The 20,106-nt window shown below is 36.8% G+C and overlaps 1 protein-coding gene across 1 annotated transcript in view; it reads right to left on the reverse strand.

Moving 5' to 3' along the window:
* The window catches only part of ATRX (ATRX chromatin remodeler), a 290,527-nt gene that overhangs the window by 227,563 nt on the left and 42,858 nt on the right, over positions 1-20,106 (reverse strand). The window contains exon 2 of the mRNA XM_080795822.1: positions 6,619-6,731. Within this exon, the coding sequence (XP_080651948.1) occupies positions 6,619-6,731 (113 nt within the window). The remainder of the gene's footprint in view (positions 1-6,618; positions 6,732-20,106) is intronic.

A 20,106-nucleotide genomic window follows, 5' to 3' on the forward strand; every position in this document is an offset into this window, starting at 1 on the left:
ATATACACAAATATGTCAATGAGATACATCTCATTCAATCTAGAAAGGATAAAAACCATATGATAATATCAAAAGGTGCAGAAAAAGGATTCGACAAAGTATGATATCCATTCATGACAAAAACACTCAAAGTAGGTTTAGTGGGAACATACCTCAAAATAATAAACACCATTTATTAAAAAAAAAAAAACATAGCTGCCATCATCCTTAATGGGGAAAGAACTGGGAGCTTTTCCCCTAAGGTGAGGAACAAAACATGGGATGTCCACCCTCGCCACTATTACAGAATATAGTACTGCAAGTCTTAGCCATAGGAATCAGAAAATAAAAAGAAATAAAAACCATCCAAATTGGTAAGGAAGTAGACAAACTTCTACTATTTCCAGATGATATGATACTATAATAAAGGAAACTCTAAAGACCAAAAAAAAAAACTAGTAAAATTGATACACAAATTCAATAAAGTTGCAGGATATAAAATCAATGTATAGAAGTCTGCTGAATTTCTATGCACTAATAGTGAGGTACTAGAAAAAATTTTCTAAAATTTTTCTAAAATTCTAAAATTTCTTTAAAAAGTACTACAAAATAATCCCATTTATAATTTTACCAAAACCAAGAAGAACCTAGGAATAAACCTAACCAAAAAGGCAAAAGATCTGTGCTCTGAAAACTAAAGAACACTTGTGAAAGAAAGAACACAAAGAAATGGAAAAACATTCCATGCTCATGGATTGGAAGAACATACATTGTTAAAATGTCTATATTAACCAAAGCAATCTACACATTTAATGCAATCCCTATCAAAATACCAACAGAATTTTTCACAGAACTATAACAAACAATCCTAAAATTTGTACAGAACCACAGAAGCCCCCAAATAACCAAAGCAATCTTGAAAAGGAAGAACAAAACTGAAGGTATCACAATCCCAGACTTCAAGATATACTACAAAGCTGTAGTAATCAAAAGTAAGGTACCAGCACAATAAAATACACATAGATCAATGGAATATAATAGCCCAGAAATAAATCCAAGATTATATGGTTGATTAATTTTCAACAAAAGAGACAAGAATATGCAATGGGAAAAAGTCTCTTCAACAAATACTGGGAAAACCAGACAACAGTCAAAAGAATGAGGGTGCCTGGGTAGCTCAGTAGGTTAAGCCTTTGCCTTCAGCTCAGGTCATGATCTCAGGGTCCTGGGATGGAGTCCCGCATAGGGCTCTCTGCTCAGCAGGGAGCCTGCTTCCTCCTCTCTCTCTGCCTGCCTCTCTGCCTACTTGTGATCTCTCTCTCTCTCTCTCTCTCTCTCTCTCTGTGTCAAATAAATAAATAAATAAATATATTTAAAAAAAAAAAAGAATGAAACTGGACCACTTTCTTATACCATACACAGAAATAAACTCAAAATGCACTGAAGACCTAAATGTGAGATCTGAAACCATAAAAATCCTAGAAGAGAACACAGACAGTAATTTCTCTGACAACCACCATAGCAACATTTTTCTAGGTGATTCTTCCGAGGCAAGGGAAACAAAAGCAAAAATAAACTATGGGAACTACATCAAAACGCAATCTTCTGCACAGCAAAGGAAACAATAAACAAAACTAAAAGGCAACCTACTGAGTGGGAGAAGATATTTACAAATGACATATCCAGTAATGGGTTACTATCCAAAATATATAAAGAACTTACACACCTCAACACCAAAAAAAAAAAAAAAAAACAACAACAAAAAAACCCACAGATAATCCAATTTAATAAATGGGCAAAAGACATCAAGAAAAATTTTTTCCAAAGAATACATAGAGATGGCCAACATGAAAAGATGTTCAACATCAACTCATCATCAAGGAAATGCAAATCAAAACCACAATGAGATATCACCTCACACCTGTCAGAACAGAAGAAATTTAAAGCACAAGAAACCACAAGTGTTGGCAAGGATGTGAAGAAAAAGGAACCCTTGTGCACTGTTGCCAAGAATGCAAACTGTGCAGCCACTATTGAAAACCATATAAAGGTTCCTCAAAAAACTAAAATTGGAATTACCATATGATCCAGTAATTCCACCACTGGGTATTAACCCCAAAACACAAAAACACTAATTTGAAAAGATATGTGCACACCTATGTTTACTGCAGATTATTTACAATAGCCAATATATGGAAGCAACCCAAGTGTCCATCAATAGATGAATAAAGACAATGTGGTATGTATCTACCATGGAATATTACTCAGCCTAAAGAATGAAATGTTACCATTTGCAATAACATGGATAGATCTAAAGGATATAGTGCTAAGCAAAATAAGTCAGTCAGAGAAAGACAAATACTATATGATTTCACTTGTATGTGGAATTTAAGAAACAAAACAAAGAAAAAAAGTCACAAACAAAAGAAAACAAATTGGTGGTTACCAGAGGGCAGGTGGGTAGGTGAAGTAAGTGAAAAGGACTAAGAGCAATCTTAATGTGCAGAATTGCTGAATCACTATACTGTACACCTGAAAATAAAATAAAACTGCATTTTAGTTATACTAGAATTTAAAAATAAATGAGAAAACAAAACTATCAATATCAATTCATGAAATATTAACACAGATATCCACTTTCTCTGTGAAAGGGCCTGTAACCAAAGATATCCTGGTGGCAATGAACAGAACACTGTACAACCAGATGTTGTTTTCTAAATACAGTATCTCACTAAAAGGAACTGGAACTCCTTGGAGAAATAACTGATTTCTGAGCCAGGTAAAGGACAACGCAAAATATACATTTAGCATCTTATGAGGGCAGAAAGTAATGAAGTGCTTTAGGATGGTGATGTGTAAAAGGGTTAGCAGGAGCCATACAGAAGGGGCCCCCACTTGCCACCAGTGACACAAAAGAACATTGAAATAAATAATGATAGAGATATTGACAAAGAAAGAATATTAGCATATACAAATTAAACAAATGAAGAGAGAATAGAATGTAAAGCCCTCCCATATCCTTATAGCAATATATCAACTAAAACATATAAATAATAACAGATTATTCAACATTTGGAACCCATCAAAGTAATATATCATTCAGCCAAGAATCATGAATGGATACTATAGTATGCAGAATTTCTACATATGGCCCTCAAGATTTCATGCTCCCTAATCTCCAGAACCTATGAATGTGAGGAAATGCCACTTCCATGACTGTACTATGTAAAACAGCACCACTGACCTTAAGAATTGGAGGGAGGGGTGAAAGGAATTTGGCTAGTGTAATCACATGAGTCCTTAATAGTAGATAAATTTCTCCAGATGATGGCTGAAGAAGCAAGCAAAAGAGTTAGATTCAAAGCATGAGACTCAACGTGCTGGCTTTGAACATGGAGGGGGCCATTAGAGAAGAAATACAAACAGCCTTAAGCTAAGACAGAGGAACCTGGCCAACAGCCAGCAATAAATGGGAACCTTAGACCTATAACCACAAGGACTTGAATTCTGGCAACCTAAATGAACACAGACATGGATTTTTCCACAGAGCTTTCAGAAAGGAACATAGTGTCAATGGTACGTTAACTTTAGCCTTGTGATACCCTAAGGAGAGCCCAGAAAGGCTCACCGGACTCCTGACCTACAGAACTGTGAAATAATACATTTGGATTATTATAAGCTGCCATGTTTACGGTTATTTGCAACAGAAAACACATAAGTTAACTTTTCATAATGAAAAAGAATACCTAAATAGTTTCACAGTAATATGCTACAAATTACTTATTAGTTAGAAAGGAATAAATCATTAAATTCGTAGTGGATTAATCCAGCATAACAACCACAGTCAAGTAACCTAAGTTAATATCACCAATAAAAGAAAAAATTAGAGGGGCGCATGGGGGGCCCAGTCGGTTAAGCATTTGCCTTCGGGTCAGGTCATCCATCATGCCAGGGTCCTGGGATGGAGCCCATATCAGCCTCCCTGCTCAGCAGGGGGCCTGCTTCTGCCTTTCCCTCTGCCTGCCACTCCCCCTGCTTGTGCACTTCTGTGCACTCTCTGTCAAATAAATTAAATCTTTAAAAAAAAAGAAAAAATTGTATCATGTGCCTTGTAATATGATGTACTGACAAGAACGCCACACCGCATATTAACCCCAACAAAAATAAATAACCTGAATCTAATTTAACTAATCAGACAAATTCACATCAATGCCACCAACGTAATAGACCTGTACGTTTCAAAAGTATCATGGCTCCAACAGACAAAGAAACGGTTTTAGATTTAAAAGGACTAAAGAGGGGGTACCTGGGTGGCCCAGTCATTAAGCATCTGCCTTTGGCTCAGGTCATGATCCTAGGGTCCTGGGATCGAGCCCCTTGTCGGGTTCCCCCACTCTGCAGGAAGCCTGCTTCTCCCTCTCCCACTCCCCCTGCTTGTGTTCCCTCTCTCACAGTCTCTCTCTCTGTCAAATAAATAAATAAAATCTTCTTAAAAAAATAAAAGAACTAAAGAGGGGCGCCTGGTTAGCTTAGTCAGTTAAGCATCCAATTTGGTTTCGGCTCAGGTCATGATCTCATGGGTGGTGAGAGCGAGCCCATCATCCACGTTCAGCACAGAGTCTGCTTGAGACTCTTTCCCCCTTCCTCTTCCTACCACTCTTCTCTTGCATGCACACTCTCTCAAATAAACAAAAAAAACTTTTTAAAAATAAAATAAAAATAAGAAGAGTAAAGAGACAAGACAACTATATGCTGCCTATATATGTTGTCTTCAGGTGGATACTTGACTTGGGAGGAAAAATTTACCTATAAAAACACTGTTGGGGCAATTTTTGAATTAAGAATAAGGAATATGGATTAGATAACACTATATATTTGGTTTTACCCACCTACTTACCATTCCCATTATTCAATACTTCTTACATTTAGGTGTTGCCATTTCAAATTATTTTCCTTCTGATTTAAGAAAACCCTTTAATATTTCATCTATTATAGGTCTACTGACATGACAGAGTTCTCATTTTTTGTCTATATTAACTCCACCTTCACTTTTGAAAGATGATTTCACTGCATATGCATATACAGTTCCAAGTTAGCAATTATTTTCATTTCGTATTTTAAAGAAATCATTTCATTATCATGTAGCTTCTATCATTCATGTTGTTGACTGTGCTATCATTGTTTTTGCTTTTCCTTTGAAAGCAGTAATTTTTTTCCTGTCTGCTTCTAAGTTTTTCTCTTGGTTTTTTATTCTTTAGGAGCTTTATTATAATATATCTAGTTATCATTTTCTTTATATTTACCCTGCTTGAGGTTCACAGAGTTTCATGAATCCATGGCTTGATGCCTTTCATCACTTTCAGAAAATGCTCAGCTAGGTTTCTTTTTTTTTATTTTTTTTTTTTAGATTTTATTTATTTATTTGACAGAGATCACAAGTAGGCAGAGAGGCAGGCAGAGAGAGGGGGTGCGGAAAGCAGGCTCCCCGCAGAGCAGAGAGCCCGATGCAGGGCTCGATTCCAGGACCCTGAGACCATGACCTAAGCCAAAGGCAGAGGCTTTAACCCACTGAGCCACCCAGGTGCCCCGCTCAGCTAGGTTTCTGACCCATTCTATCTTTTCCCCCTTCTGAGATTCTAATTACACATACGGCTGAACTTCTTACTGTGGTCTACCTCTCTTATACTTTTTGTACATACTGTATTTGTGGTGCACATGCACGTGTATGTGTGGGGTGTGTGTGTGGGTGTGTGTGTATTCAGCTCTTACATATGTAGCCACCCTTGAAAACCTCAAAAATGATCATCACATGATACAGGATACTTTTTAAAAAGAGAAAAGGAGGTAGAAAGGAGGTATTGAGACTTTTTTGTTAAAAAAATGCGCCAATTCTTTTCAGAGAAGTTATGAAACAATGTAAAAATTTAACTCATAGAGGTGCCTGGGTGGCTCAGTGGGTTAAAGCTTCTGCCTTCAGCTCAGGTCATGATCTCAGTGTCCTGGGATCGAGTTCTGCATCCGGCTCTCTGCTTAGCAGGGAGCCTGCTTCCCTTCTTCTCTCTCTGCCTGCCTCTCTGCCTACTTGTGATCTGTCTGTCAAATAAATAAATAAAATCTTTAAAAAAAATTTAACTCAGGACGCCTGGGTGGCTCAGTCGGTTAAGCTGCTGCCTTCAGCCCAGGTCATAATCCCAGGGTCCTGGGATCAAGTCCCCCATCGGGCTCCTTGCTCGGCAGGGAGCCTGCTTCTCTCTCTGCCCCTGCCTGCCTGCTTGTTCTCTCTCTCTCTCTCTCTCTCTCTCTGACAAAATCTTTAAAAAAAAATTTAACTCATATACACAAATAACTAAAATAATATATTTCTATACTGCTCTCACCTCTTCTAATACTACCTATTTTTCATAGTGAACATTTATCACCCATGCTGTATCTCCATTATGCATAAAATCATAGTGCATCCTTCTCTAAGCACCTATCCATATAACCTTCCATTTTACTTATCTAAATTAAAATCTCCAATTATCAGATACCAGCTAAACACTAGGTTCAGAAGGGCTAATAAACCCTTCAATAGCTGCTCCCTCCCAAAACTAAATGGAAAATAGACTAGAAGATATTGCACATTATTTCTCAATTTACCTGTGCTTTGGTTCATCACAAGTCTTGGAGGAGAACTTGTTTCTTCAGATTCTTCTGATGAGTGTGCCAGGAAGTCATGAAGCTTCTGCACCAATGTATTCAACTTGCTTTCACTATCAAAACAAAAATTTAAAGAACTTCTTTAATTAGCCTGTCATGTATCTAATCCAATGTAAAGGTCTAACAAACTGAAAACATACCTATACTGTAAGTGGTCTGAAAGAATATATACTCAAAATAAAAGTAAATGAATTTTCATTATTTCACTAAAGATTTGAAAACATGAGTAAAATGCTGACGTGACTTTGCTTTACATCATTTAAAATAATAATAATGTATCAAATATATTTACTAAATACTTACTCCCTGGAAGCCTTCTGTATTTTTTTATTCACTCTATCTTCTGCTTGTCACAAAATAATTAATGACAAAAAGATGAAGAAAATCCAAAACAGAACTTAGTAGAGCTCACAGATTCCCAGGGAAATATTTATGTAACTAAATCATTACAGCATATCCTTCTAAGTTATATTAATAGGTATATCTGTAACCCAACAGATTTATAAAAGCTGAAACCTTAAAAGAATGCCCAAAATAAACATGTATCCCATTTCTAATAGAGGATTTACTAAACTTAAAAGAGGGAAAATAGATAAAACTGACTTGACTGAAATTTAAAACTTTTGTGTATTCAAAGATACCATCAAGAAAGTGAAGAGATGAGCCATACAAGTGAAGAAAACTATTTTCAAATCATACATCTGAAAAGGTATTAATATCCTTTTGCATAATATATGTATATCCTTCAAATAAGATGGTATATCTTCTTTAAAGGCTTTTTACTGGACGCCTGGGTGGCTCAGTCCTTAAACAACTGCCTTTGGCTCAGGCCATGATCCCAGGGTCCTGGTATTGAGCCCTGCCTCACGCTCCCTGCTCAGCAGGAAGCTTGCTTCTCTCTCTCCCTCTCTCCTTGCTTGTGTTCCCTCTCTCTCACTGTGTCTCTCTCTGTAAAATAAATAAATAAAATCTTCTTAAAAAATTAAAAAATAGATTTTTATCCTTTTAATAAATAATGTTTATAATTTAACAATAGAAAAACAAAGGACCCAATTTAAAAATGGGCAAAGAACATGGGCACCTGGGTGGCTTAGTTGGTTAGGCGACTGCCTTCAGCTCAGGTCACGATTCTGGAGTCCCAGGATCTGGAGTCCCAGGATCGAGTTCCACATCAGGCTCCCTGCTCAACAGGGAGTCAGCTTCTCCCTCTGACCCTCCCCCACCTCAAGCTTGCTGGCTCTCTTTCATTCTCTCTCAAATAAATAAAATCCTAAAAAAAAAAAAAAAAAAACGGACAAAGGACATAGATATACACTTCTCCAAAGAAGATATACAAAGCACCAGTAAACACATGAAAAATGTTCAAGATCATTAGTCAATAGAAAAATGCAAATCAAAACCACAAGATACTATTTTACACTCATTAGGGTGGATATAATAATTTTTTAAATGAAAAGTAAGGGTTGGCAAGGGTGTAGAGAAACTGGAATCACACTTTAGAGATAATCCTTGCATTGTCTAAGTCTCATTTGTGGAAATAGTACTTTTTTTAAAGATTTTATTTATTTATTTGACAGACAGAGATCACAAGTAGGCAGAGAGGCAGGCAGAGAGAGAGAGGAGGAAGCAGGCTCCTGGTCGAGCAGAGAGCCCAATGCGGGGCTTGATCCCAGGACCCTGAGATCATGACCTGAGCCGAAGGCAGAGGCTTTAACCCACTGAGCCACCCAGGCGCCCCGGAAATAGTATTTTAAACACACCAACACCAACTATTTAAAAAGGCAACATTTATCAATCCTTTTGTAAAGTGAACAATCTTCCTAAGGCAAAACCACACACATTAACTAATAATCAGTTTTATAACTGTGAACTATAACGAATGATATTTTTTATTAAATCTAGACATGGTTGTCACTCTCTTCCTCTCTCTATCAAAATATGAAGCTGACTCAACCAGTACTACACACATTACTTAATTATACATGCTAAATAAGCCCTTAGCGCCATCCTTTAGGAATGGTTAAAAATCTCTACTGAGAAACAGTGTGTTCAGCCTTCATGCTTATAGTCACACAATTTTAACAGTGGCTTGATAAAGATGACCTGTGAAATCTGACCTGCCTATCTGCAAGTAGATCAAAAAAAATTTAATTCTTCCTGTAAACTAATCACATCATCAATGACAAGATTTTAGACAAGTTTTGAGTCCTAATGTCAGTATTTGTAACTACAGGCTAATTTCTTTCCTTTGGATATTTTACTATATTTTTTTTCCACAAGGAACTGTAGAATTTCAAATATTTTATGTGTATTCTTTTGTACTATTATTTTGGAGATGTTTATGCACAGAGGAACTAGCCTCTTTTTAAATGAAAATTTTCATCATGAGATAAATTTAGATTCACATGCAGTTTTAAGAAAGCTTCTGTGTATTCATTACCCACTTTCCTTCAATGATAACGTCTTACAAAACTATTTGTCACTTTCAATTCATTTGTCTACCTGTTCCCATAGATGGGCTGCTTGCTTAAGACACAACAATGGACCACACAGTCTCTGAAATTTAGTTATACGATCATGGATATGATCACATTGACCAAAATGGTTTTTCTGGAAAAACGAACAGTACGTAATTTAAAATTTTTGTTCACATCATGACTGTTTAAAATAGCACTGACAAAAATACCATTATCCAAACAGGAAAGAGTTACATTATCTCTGTTCACAAGATGGCACCTTATATGCAGAGAACCTTAACTATATCACAAAAAATTTCTGAGAGAGTCAATAAACAAATTCAGTAAAGTTAGTGGATACAAAATCAACACACAAAACCAGTTGCATTTCTATACACAAACAATGAACAGTCCAAAATGGAAATTAAGAAACTGATTCCATTTAAAATAGCATTGAAAACAATTAAATATTTTAGAATTAATTTAACTAAGGAGGCTAAAGATTTATACAGTGAAAATTGCAAAACAGCACTGTTTTCACTTCTCAAAGAAATTAAAGACACATATAAATGGAAACCCTGTGTTGACGGATTAGAAAAAATATTGTTAAAATAACATTATTACACAAACGACCTAGAGATTCGTTTCAACCCCTATCAAAATCCCAATGCATTTTTTGCAAAAATAAAAAACCCATCCTAAAATTCATGGAGAAGCTCATGGAATCCCAAAACACCAAAACAATCATGAAAAAGAATAAAGTTGGAGAACTCACACTTCTTGATTTCAAAACAAACAGAAGAGCTAAAATAATCGAAACAGTGTGGTCTGGACAAAAGGACAAATATACAGACCAGTGGAATAGAGAACTCAAAACTAAACCCTTGTACAGATATGGTCAATGATTTTCAACAGGGGTGTTGAGATATTCAATTGAGAAAGGGCAGTTCTTTCAACAAATAGTGCTAGGAAAACTGGATCCACATGCCAAAGACTGAAGCTGGACCCTTGCCTGACATCACATATAAAAATTAACACAAAAAGCATAAAAAAACTAAACACAGTAGCTAAAACTATTAAATTTCTGGAAGAAAACATAGGGAAAAATTCTTCATGACATCATATTTCATGATGATTTCTTGAATACAACACAAAAAGTACAATGCAACAGAAGAAAAATAAAACAGACAAACTGGATTTCATCAAAATGAATACCTTCTGTGCATCAAAGTACACCATCAAGAGAGTGAAAAGACAACCCAGAGAATATAAGAAAATATTATCAAATCATATATCTGAAATGGTATTCATATCCAGAATACATAAGAAAATCCTAGAACTCAACAACAACGAAAATTTAAGGGGCGCCTGGGTGGCTCAGTCAGTCAAGTGTCTGCCTTTAGCTCAGGTCATGATCCCAAGGTCCAGGCATCGAGCCCTGCATCGGGCTCCCTGCTTGGCAAGGAATCTGCTTCTCCCTCTCTGTCTGTCTCTTTCTGCTGATCTCCCTGCTTGTGCTCTTTCTCTGTCAAATGAATAAATAAAAAACTTTTAAAAAAATTAAAAATAGGCAAATGACTTAAATAGACATTTCTCAAGAAGAAAAGATGTACAAATATCCAATGAGCACACATAAAGAGACTCTACATTGTTAATTATTAGGGAAAAGCAAACCAAAACCACAATGAGATACCATTTCACACCCATTTATGTTACAAAAAAATGGAAAATAACAAACCCTGATAAGGATGTGGACAAATTAGAACCCTGAATGTACTGCTGGTAGGAATACTGAATGGTTCAAGCACTGGAAAAAAATAGTATGGTAATACCTCAAAAAGTAAACATGGAATTGTCATATGACCCAGCAATTCCACCTCCAAGTATGTATCTAAAAGAAAATGAAAGCTGGGACTTACACGCCAACATTCATACCAGCGTTATTTTTAAGAACCAAAAAGTACAAATAACCAAAATCCATCAAAGACAGATAAATGGAAAAATAAAACACAACAGATACATGAAATAAAAGGAATGATATTCCCCAAAAAGGAATGAAATTCTGACACATGCTATAACATAAATGAAATTTGAAAACCTTATACTAAATGAGTAAGCCAGACACAGCAATAGGACAAATATTGTATAAATTCCACATAGTGGAGGTTCCTAAAACAGCCAAATTCATAGAAAAGGAAAGCACATTACAAGGCTGGAAGGGGGAGGTAACACACAGTTACTGTTAATGGAAACAGTTTTTTGTTGAAAATTATGAAAATGCTCTCGAAATGGAGAGTGATAATGATTGTACAAGAATGTCAATGTATGTATCTAAAGGCAATGAATCACACACTTAAATATGGTTAAAATGGTAAATATCTTTAAAAACTTTCCGATATATGAGACAAATACTATAAAGTTATTGGGGAGTTTGTGTTGCACATGGCCGCTAAAGATATAAACAAAGAACTGCATTGCTGGGGCTCCTGGGTGGCTCAGTGGGTTGGGGCCTCTGCCTTCAGCTCGGGTCATGGTCCCGGGATCCTGGGATCGAGCCCCACATCGGGCTCTCTGCTCGGCGGGGAGCCTGTTTCCCCCCACCTCTTTCTGCCTGCCTCTCTGCCTGCTTGTGATCTCTGTCTGTCAAATAAATAAATAAATAAAATCTTAAAAAAAAAAAACTGCATTGCTTACACTAGAGAAAATTTGGAAATGACCCCAATTATTCACAAATAAACAGAAAGAACAGACTGTATGTTCTCACAACACAATCCTATACAGCACTTAAATAAATGAACCAGAACCACATGAATCAATATAGACTAAAAACAGTTCAAATGGGACTTCACCTTCATTTACAAAATTCTAGGATTATAAAAGTCTGAAGGAAATACCATTAAATTTTAATTGCCATTTATTTTAATAATAAAACAACTTATCTTCATATAAGCCCACAAAACAAGCCCCAACAAATTAAAAAATATTGAAGTCATACCATACATATATTCTAAACACAACATTATGAAACTAGAAGTCAACCACAAGAAAAAATCTAGAAAGACCACAAATACATGAAAGTTAAATAACAGGCTACTAAACAATGAATGGGTCAACCAAGAAATCAAAGAAGAAATAAAACAGGACATGGAAACAAAGGAAAATGAAAACACAATGGTCCAAAACCTCTGGGAGGAAGCAAGTGTTTCTAAGAGGAAAGCTTACACCAATACAAGTATATCTTGAGATGCAAGAAAAATTTCAAATAAACAACCTAACCTTAAACCTAAAGGAGGTAATGAAAGAAAAACAAACAAAACCTAAAACCAGCAAAAGAAAATAAAGATTAGAGCAGAAATAAATGATACAGAAACTAAAAACAAAAACAAAAAAACAGATCAATGAAACCAGAAACTGGTTTTTCTAAGATCAACAAAATTGATAAAGCTCTAGCCAGACTTATCAAGAAAAAAAAGAGAAAGGACTCAAATTAATAAAGTCATAAATAAGAGAAATGAAATAACAAACACCAGAGAAATACAATTACAAGAGAACATTATGAAAAATATTAATACCAACAACTGGACAACAAATCGATTTACAAGAAATCTTAAATTCCTAGAAACATATAAATTACCAAAACTGAAACAGGAAGAAGTAGAAAATTTGAACAGATAAATAACCAGCAAAGAAACTGAATCAGTAATCAAAAAACTCCCAACAAACACAAGTCCAGGACCAGATGGCTTCACAGGCGAATTCTACCAAACAATTAAGAGTTGGGCACCTGGGTGGCTCAGTGGGTTAAAGCCTCTGCCTTCGGCTCAGGTCATGATTCCAGGGTCCTGGGATCGAGCCCCGAGTTGGGCTCTCTGCTCAGCAGGGAGCCTGCTTCCCTCTCTCTCTCTGCCTGCCTTTCTGCCTACTTGTGATCTCTCTGTCAAATAAATAAATAAATAAAATCTTTTAAAAAAGAGAGCGTTAATACCTATTTTTCTCATACTATTTCAAAAAAAAAATGAAAAGGAAGGAAAACCTCTACACTATGAGACCAGCATTACTCTAATACCAAAACCAGATAAAGACACAACTGAAAAAGAGAACTGAAAGCCAATATCCATGATAAACATAGATGTAAAAATTCTCAACAAAATACTAGCAAGGCGAATCCAACAGTACATTAAAAAAAATATCATTCACCAGGATACCTGGGTGGCTCAGTCTGTTAAGCGTCCACCTTTGGCTCAGGTCATGATCCCAGGCTCCTGGGATCAAGTCCCACATCGGGCTCCTTGCTTCTCCCTCTCCTTCTGCCTACCACTCTCCCTGCTTGTGCTCTCTTTCTGTCAAGTAAATAATAATAATAAAATCTTTAAAAAAAAGAAAACCACTCGCCATGATCAAGCAGGATTATTCCTGGGTTTCAAGAGTAGTTCAATATTCACAAATCAAGCAACAAGAAATATCACATCAATAAGAGAAAGGATAAAAGCCATATGATGATTTCAACATATGCAAAAAAAAGCATTGACAAAGTATAACATCCATTTATGATATAAACTCTCAACAAAGTAGGTTTAGAGGGAATATACTTCAACATAATAAGGGCCACATACGAAAAGCCCACAGCTAATACCAGTTTCCCCAATGAAAAAATGGGGAAAAAACTGAGAGCTTTGCCCCTAAGGTCAGGAACTCGATAGGGATATCCACTCTCACCACTTTTATTCAAAGGACTGGAAGTCCTAGCCTCAGCAATCAGACAAGAGAAAGAAATAAAGGGCATCCAAATTGGTAAGGAAGAAGTAAAACTCACTATTTGCAGATGACATGATACTCTATACAGGAAACCGAAAGATTCCACAAAAAAAAAAAAATTGCTAGAGCTAATACATCAATTCAGTAAAGTCGCAGGATACAAAACCAACATACAGAAATCTGTTGGATTTCTATATATCAATAATTAAGTAGTAGAAGGAAAAATTAACAATCTCATTTACAGTTGCACCAAAAATAAGACACCTAGGAATTAACAACAAAGTGAAGCACCTGTACTCTAAAAACTATACAACACTGATGAAACAAATTGAAGAGGGCACAAAGAAACAGAAAGACATTCTATACTCATGGATTAGATTAACAGATATTGTTAAAATGTCTATACTACCCAAAGCAAACCACACATTTAATGCAATCTTTATCAAAATACCAACAACATTGATTTTTTTTAACATTGATTTTTAAAACCAAATCTTTTGCCCTTTTTTTTAAGATTTATGTATTTATTTATTGGACAGACAGAGATCGCAAGTAGGCAGGGAGGCAGGCAGAGAGAGAGGAGGAAGCAGGCTTCCCACAGAGGAGAGAGCCTGATGCAGGGCTCGATCCCAGGACCCTGGGATCATGACCGGAGCCGAAGGCAGAGGCTTTAACCCACTGAGCCACCCAGGCGCCCCAAATCTTTGCTTTTCTTAAAGTAAGCTCTGCCCAACATGGGGTTTGAACTCAGAGCCCAAAAATGAAGAGTCCCATGCTCTACTGACTGACCTAGACAAGCACTCCAGTAGCATTTTTCACAGAACTAGAACAAAAAAATCTTAAAAATTTGTATGAGACCAAAAAGACCCCAAATAGCCAAAGCAATCTTAAAAAAGAAAAATAAAGCTGGAAGTATCACAATTCAGGATATCAAGTTATATTACAAAGCTGTAGTTCTCAACACAGTATGGTACTGGCACAAAAAGAGAAACACAGAACAGAAGAGAAAACCCAGAAATAAACCCACAACTATAAGGTCAATTAATCTTCAACAAAGCAGGTAGGAATATCCAATGGGAAAGGACAGTCTCTTCAACAAATGGTGTTGGGAAAACTAGACAGGTACATGCAAAAGAATGAACCTGGACCATTTTCTTACACCACACACAAAAATATTTCAAAATGGATAAAAGACCTAAATGGGAGATGGGAAACCATTAAAATCTCAGAAGAAAGCACAGGTAGTAAAGTCCCTGATATCAGCTGTAGCAACTAGATAGGTCTCCTGAGACAAGGGAAACAAAGCAAAAATAAACTACTGGGCTTCATCAAAATAAAAAGCTCCTGCACAGCAAAGGAAAACATCAACAAAACTAAAAGGGAACCTAATGAATGGGAGAAGACATTTGCAAATGACATATCTGATAAAGGGTTAATATCCAAAATATATAAAGAACTTATACAAATCTAAAACCAAATAATCCAATTAAAAAATGAGCAGAAGACATGAACAGACATTTCTCCAAAGAAGACATTCAGATGGCCAAAAGACAAAAAAAAGATGCTTAATGTCACTTATCATCAGGAAAATGCAAATCAAAACTATAATGAAATATGAACTCATACCTGTCAAAATGGCTAAATTCAAAAACAGAAGAAAACAGTGGTAGCAAGGATGTGCAGAAAAAGGAACCCTCATGCATTGTTGGTGGGAATGCAAACTGGTACAGCCACTCTAGAAAACAGTAAGGAGGTCCCTTGAAAAGTTAAAAATAGGTGCGCCTGGGTGGCTCAGTGGGTTAAAGCCTCTGCCTTCAGCTCAGGTCATGATCCCAGGGTCCTGGGATTGAGCCCCACATCGGGCTCTCTGCTCAGCAGGGAGTCTGCTTCCCTTCTTCTCTCTCTACCTGCCTCTCTGCCTACTTGTGATCTCTGTCTGTCAAATAAATAAATAAAATCTTTAAAAAAGAAAAAAAGTTAAAAATAGATCTACCTATGATCCAACAATCACACTACTGGGTATATACCCCAAAAATACAAAACACTAATTCAAAGGGATACATGTACCTCTATGTTTATAGAAGCATTATTTACAATAGCCAAGGTATGGAAGTAGTCCAAGTGTTCATCAACTGATGAACGGATAAAAAAGATGTGGTGTATACGTGTGTGTGTGTGTGTGTGTGTGTATACACACACACATACACATATATATACACATATAAAATGAATTACTCATCCAAAAATAAGAATGAAATCTTGCCATTTGCAATTACATGAGTGGAGCTGGAGTATAATGCTGAGCAAAGTCAGTCAGAGAAAGACAAATACCATATGATTTCACTCATATGTGGAATTTAAGAAATAAAACAAATAATACAAATTTAAGAAATAAAACAAACAAGCAAAGGGAATATAAAAGAGAGAAAAATTAACAGACTCTTAATTGCAGAGAACAAACTGACAGTTACCAGAGAAGAGATGAGTGGAGGGATGGGTTAAATAGGTGATGAGGACTGAGACATGCACTTGTGATGAGCATCAGGTAATATACAGGGGATTGTTCAATCAGTGTATTTCACACTTGAAACTAATGTTGAACTGTATGTTAACTAACTAGAATAAAATTAAAATTTTATTTTTTTAATAAATGGTCACTCCTCAATCAGGAAAAGTAAGTAAGATTTTTATTTATTATTTGACAGAGAGCGAGAAGCAGCATAAGCAGGTGGAGGGGCAGAGGGAGAGGAAGGAAGTAGGCTCCCCACTGAGCAAGGAGCCTGATGGAGGACTGGATCCCAGTACCCTGGGATCATGACAGGAGCTAAAGGCAGACGCTTAACCAAATGAGCCACCCAAGCCCCCCTAAAATTACAAGTTTAAAAGAGAACAACTTATCTTGCAAGAGATGCCCAAGCAATTCCTTCATCCTAGGTGGGGCTGGTCTATATATCCTGGTCCAGTGGAATAGGAATTGGGATCAGAAGGTGTCAAGCAAAGTATACTTCCCAAGACCAAGTGCCCTGCTTCCTTCACCAGACCCTGTTCCTCATGCCCACCAAGGCTACATTTCAGCAGCTTGTAGGAAGATGGTTTTAAGAAATATATGAAGAGTAGACTTTCATGATTATATGAAGGAAGTACGAATGGGAGTGACACTGTGAAAAATGGGCACAATGGCCAAGCCAGACTGTGTCACACATCCGATAGTAAATCTATCACCATAAAAACTGAGAGCACTTTAGAAGTTTTCTCGTAAACTGGGAAAGAAGTTTGAGGAAACTTCAACCAATGGCAGAAAAACTCAGAATGTCTTCAACTTTACAAATAGTATATTGGCTTAACACCAGGAATAGACTTAGAAGGAAAGCACAATAAGAAAAGTGGAAGATAAGATATTAATAATGGAATGTATTATGAACAAAGTCACCGGGATGTATAAAAAGGTATAATAAAAATCTCACCATCACCTTAGAGTAATTAGTTGTTAAAATAAACAAGTTTCGTTCAATGAGCAAATGCATCTTTTTTTAATGCATTACTGTGTTCAATTATCTCTATCACAAACATTTTACATGCAATTATCCAAGAAACGACTTTATTAGGATCATCCCTTTGGTTAGTTGATAAATGTATGCTAAAAAAAAAAAAAGCAATGTAAAACACATTACTTCACTCTGACCCCCTTACAGTAACTTCTGAAAAAATATGAAAAATATGAACAATTTCATCTAAAAAGTAAATAAAATACCTGAAGAAATGAATATGAAACTAACTTTATTAAATGCTACAAAGTGTTAAACATGGGGGGTTGCCTATGAAATATTTAAGGGAAAAATGACTGTTCACTGTAGGACAAGGTGCTATGAAATACACACTCTCATATGTCCAGTGGTAATACAGGGATTTAGAAAAGAACTTAGCAAAAAGCCTTTCATCTTATCTTGAATAATTCTGCCTATATTCAATCTAGACAGAGAAAATACAAAAATACAACAATTATAAGAACATATTACGAGCAACTATACACCAGCAAATTAGACAAATCTGGAAGAAATGGATGCATTCCTAGAGATGTATAAACCACCAAACTGAACCAGGAAGAAATAGAAAACCTGAAGAGACCCATAACCAGTAAGGAGATTGAAAATGTAGTAGAGTGGTGTTAAGTCAGGTGGTTGTGTCAGGGGAAGCAGCCACCTGCTAGGAAGGGTCAGCCTAAGAGTTCTGACCCAGCATGGCCTCTATACCTGTCCTTCTTCATAGTCCAACACCTGGAACCTAGAGCTGTCTGCCATTCCCTGGATCATGGCTGAAAGTACTTGGCCAGACTGTGGACAGAGTAGGCTGAAGATCTGTGTACTGAGAGCCACAGCCTGACCCAGCTCATAGCCTATACTCAGCAATGGCTGGGTCACTTCTTCCACCACCACATCTGCCTGCTGCAGCTAGGCCAGGTCCCCCTCACAAATGAGCCTGTCACCCCATTAGCCTCTTACCTGAGCTCATGCAGCTCAGTGGCTTCTATGTGCTCTGTGAGCACTGCCTTGAAGCATCTCAGCCGAGACACCATACCCCCCTACAGTGCCTGGTCCTCGCATCTACCATGAACGCTCCCACAGAAGTACAGGGCCCTGTGGCCCTGCTGGCCTGGCTCCCCAAGCTCCTGTGTTAATGCCATTGCTGCCTTCGCCCCCCCATCCCCATGCTCCGTGTACTTTTAAGACATGGGGCCAGCATTACACTGATCCCCAAACCAGACAAAGACCCCATCAAAAAAGAGAATTACAGACCAATATCCTTGATGAACACAGATGTGAAAATTATCACCAAAATACTAGCCGCCAATAGGATCCAACAGTACATTAAAACAATTACTCACCATGACCAAGTGGGATTTATTCCTGGGCTGCAAGGTTGGTTCAACATCCGCACATCAATCAATGTGATACAATACATTAATAAAAGAAAGAACAAGAACCATATGATACTCTTAATAAATGCTGAAAAACCATTTGACAAAGTACAACATCCTTTCTTGACCAAAGCTCTTCAGAGTGTAGGGAAAGAGGATACATACCTCAGTATCATCAAAGCTATCTATGAAAAACCCACAGCGAATACCATCCTCAATGGGGAAAAATTGAGAGCTTTTCCACTAAGGTCAGGAACACAGCAAGGATGTCCACTATCACCACTGCTATTCAACATGGTACTAGAAGTCCTAGCCTCAGCAATCAGACAAAAAAAAAGAAATTCAAGGCATCCGAATCAGCAAAGAAGCAGTCAAACTCTCACTCTTTGCAGAGGATATGATACTTTCCGTGGAAAACCCAAAAGACTGCACTCCAAAACTGCTAGAACTTGTACAGGAATTCAAAAGTGTCAGGATATAAAGTCAATGCACAGAAATCAGTTGCATTTCTATACACCACCAACAAGACAGAAGAAAGAGAAATTAAGGAGTCAATCCCATTTACAATCGCACCCAAAATCGTAAGATACCTAGGAGTAAACCTAAACAAACAAGCAAAGAATCTATACTCAGAAAACTATAAAGTACTCATGAAAGAAACTGAGAAAGATACTGAGAAACTGAGAAAGATTCCATTTTCCAAGAAATGGAAAAACTTTCCATTCTCATGGATTAGAAGAACAAATATTGTGAAAATGTCTATGCTACCTAAAGCAATCTACACATTTAGTGCAATCCCTATCCAAATACCATCCATTCTTTTCAAAGAAATGGAACAAATAATCCTAAAATTTATATGGAACCAGAAAAGACCTCGAATAGCCAGAGGAAAGTTGAAAAAGAAAGCCAAAGTTGGTGGCATCACAATTCCAGACTTTAAGCCCTATTACAAAGCTGTAATTAAGAAAGTACTGGCACAAAAACAGACATATAGATCAGTGGAACAGAACAGAGAGCCCAGAAATAGACCCACAACTCTATGGTCAACTAATCTTCGACAAAGCAGGAAAGAATGTCCAATGGAAAAAAGACAGTCTCTTACACACATGGTGTTGGGAAAATTGGACAGCCACATTCAGAAGAATGAAACTGGACCATTTCCTTATACCACAAACAAAAACAGACTCAAAATGGATGAAAGACCTCAATGTGAGACAGGAATCCGACAAAATCCTTAAGAACACAGGCAGGAACCTCTTTGACCTCAGAAACACCAACTTCTCCCTAGACACATTACCAAAG

Source organism: Martes martes (assembly GCF_963455335.1).
Source record: "Martes martes genome assembly, chromosome: X".
Lineage (NCBI taxonomy): Eukaryota > Metazoa > Chordata > Mammalia > Carnivora > Mustelidae > Martes > Martes martes.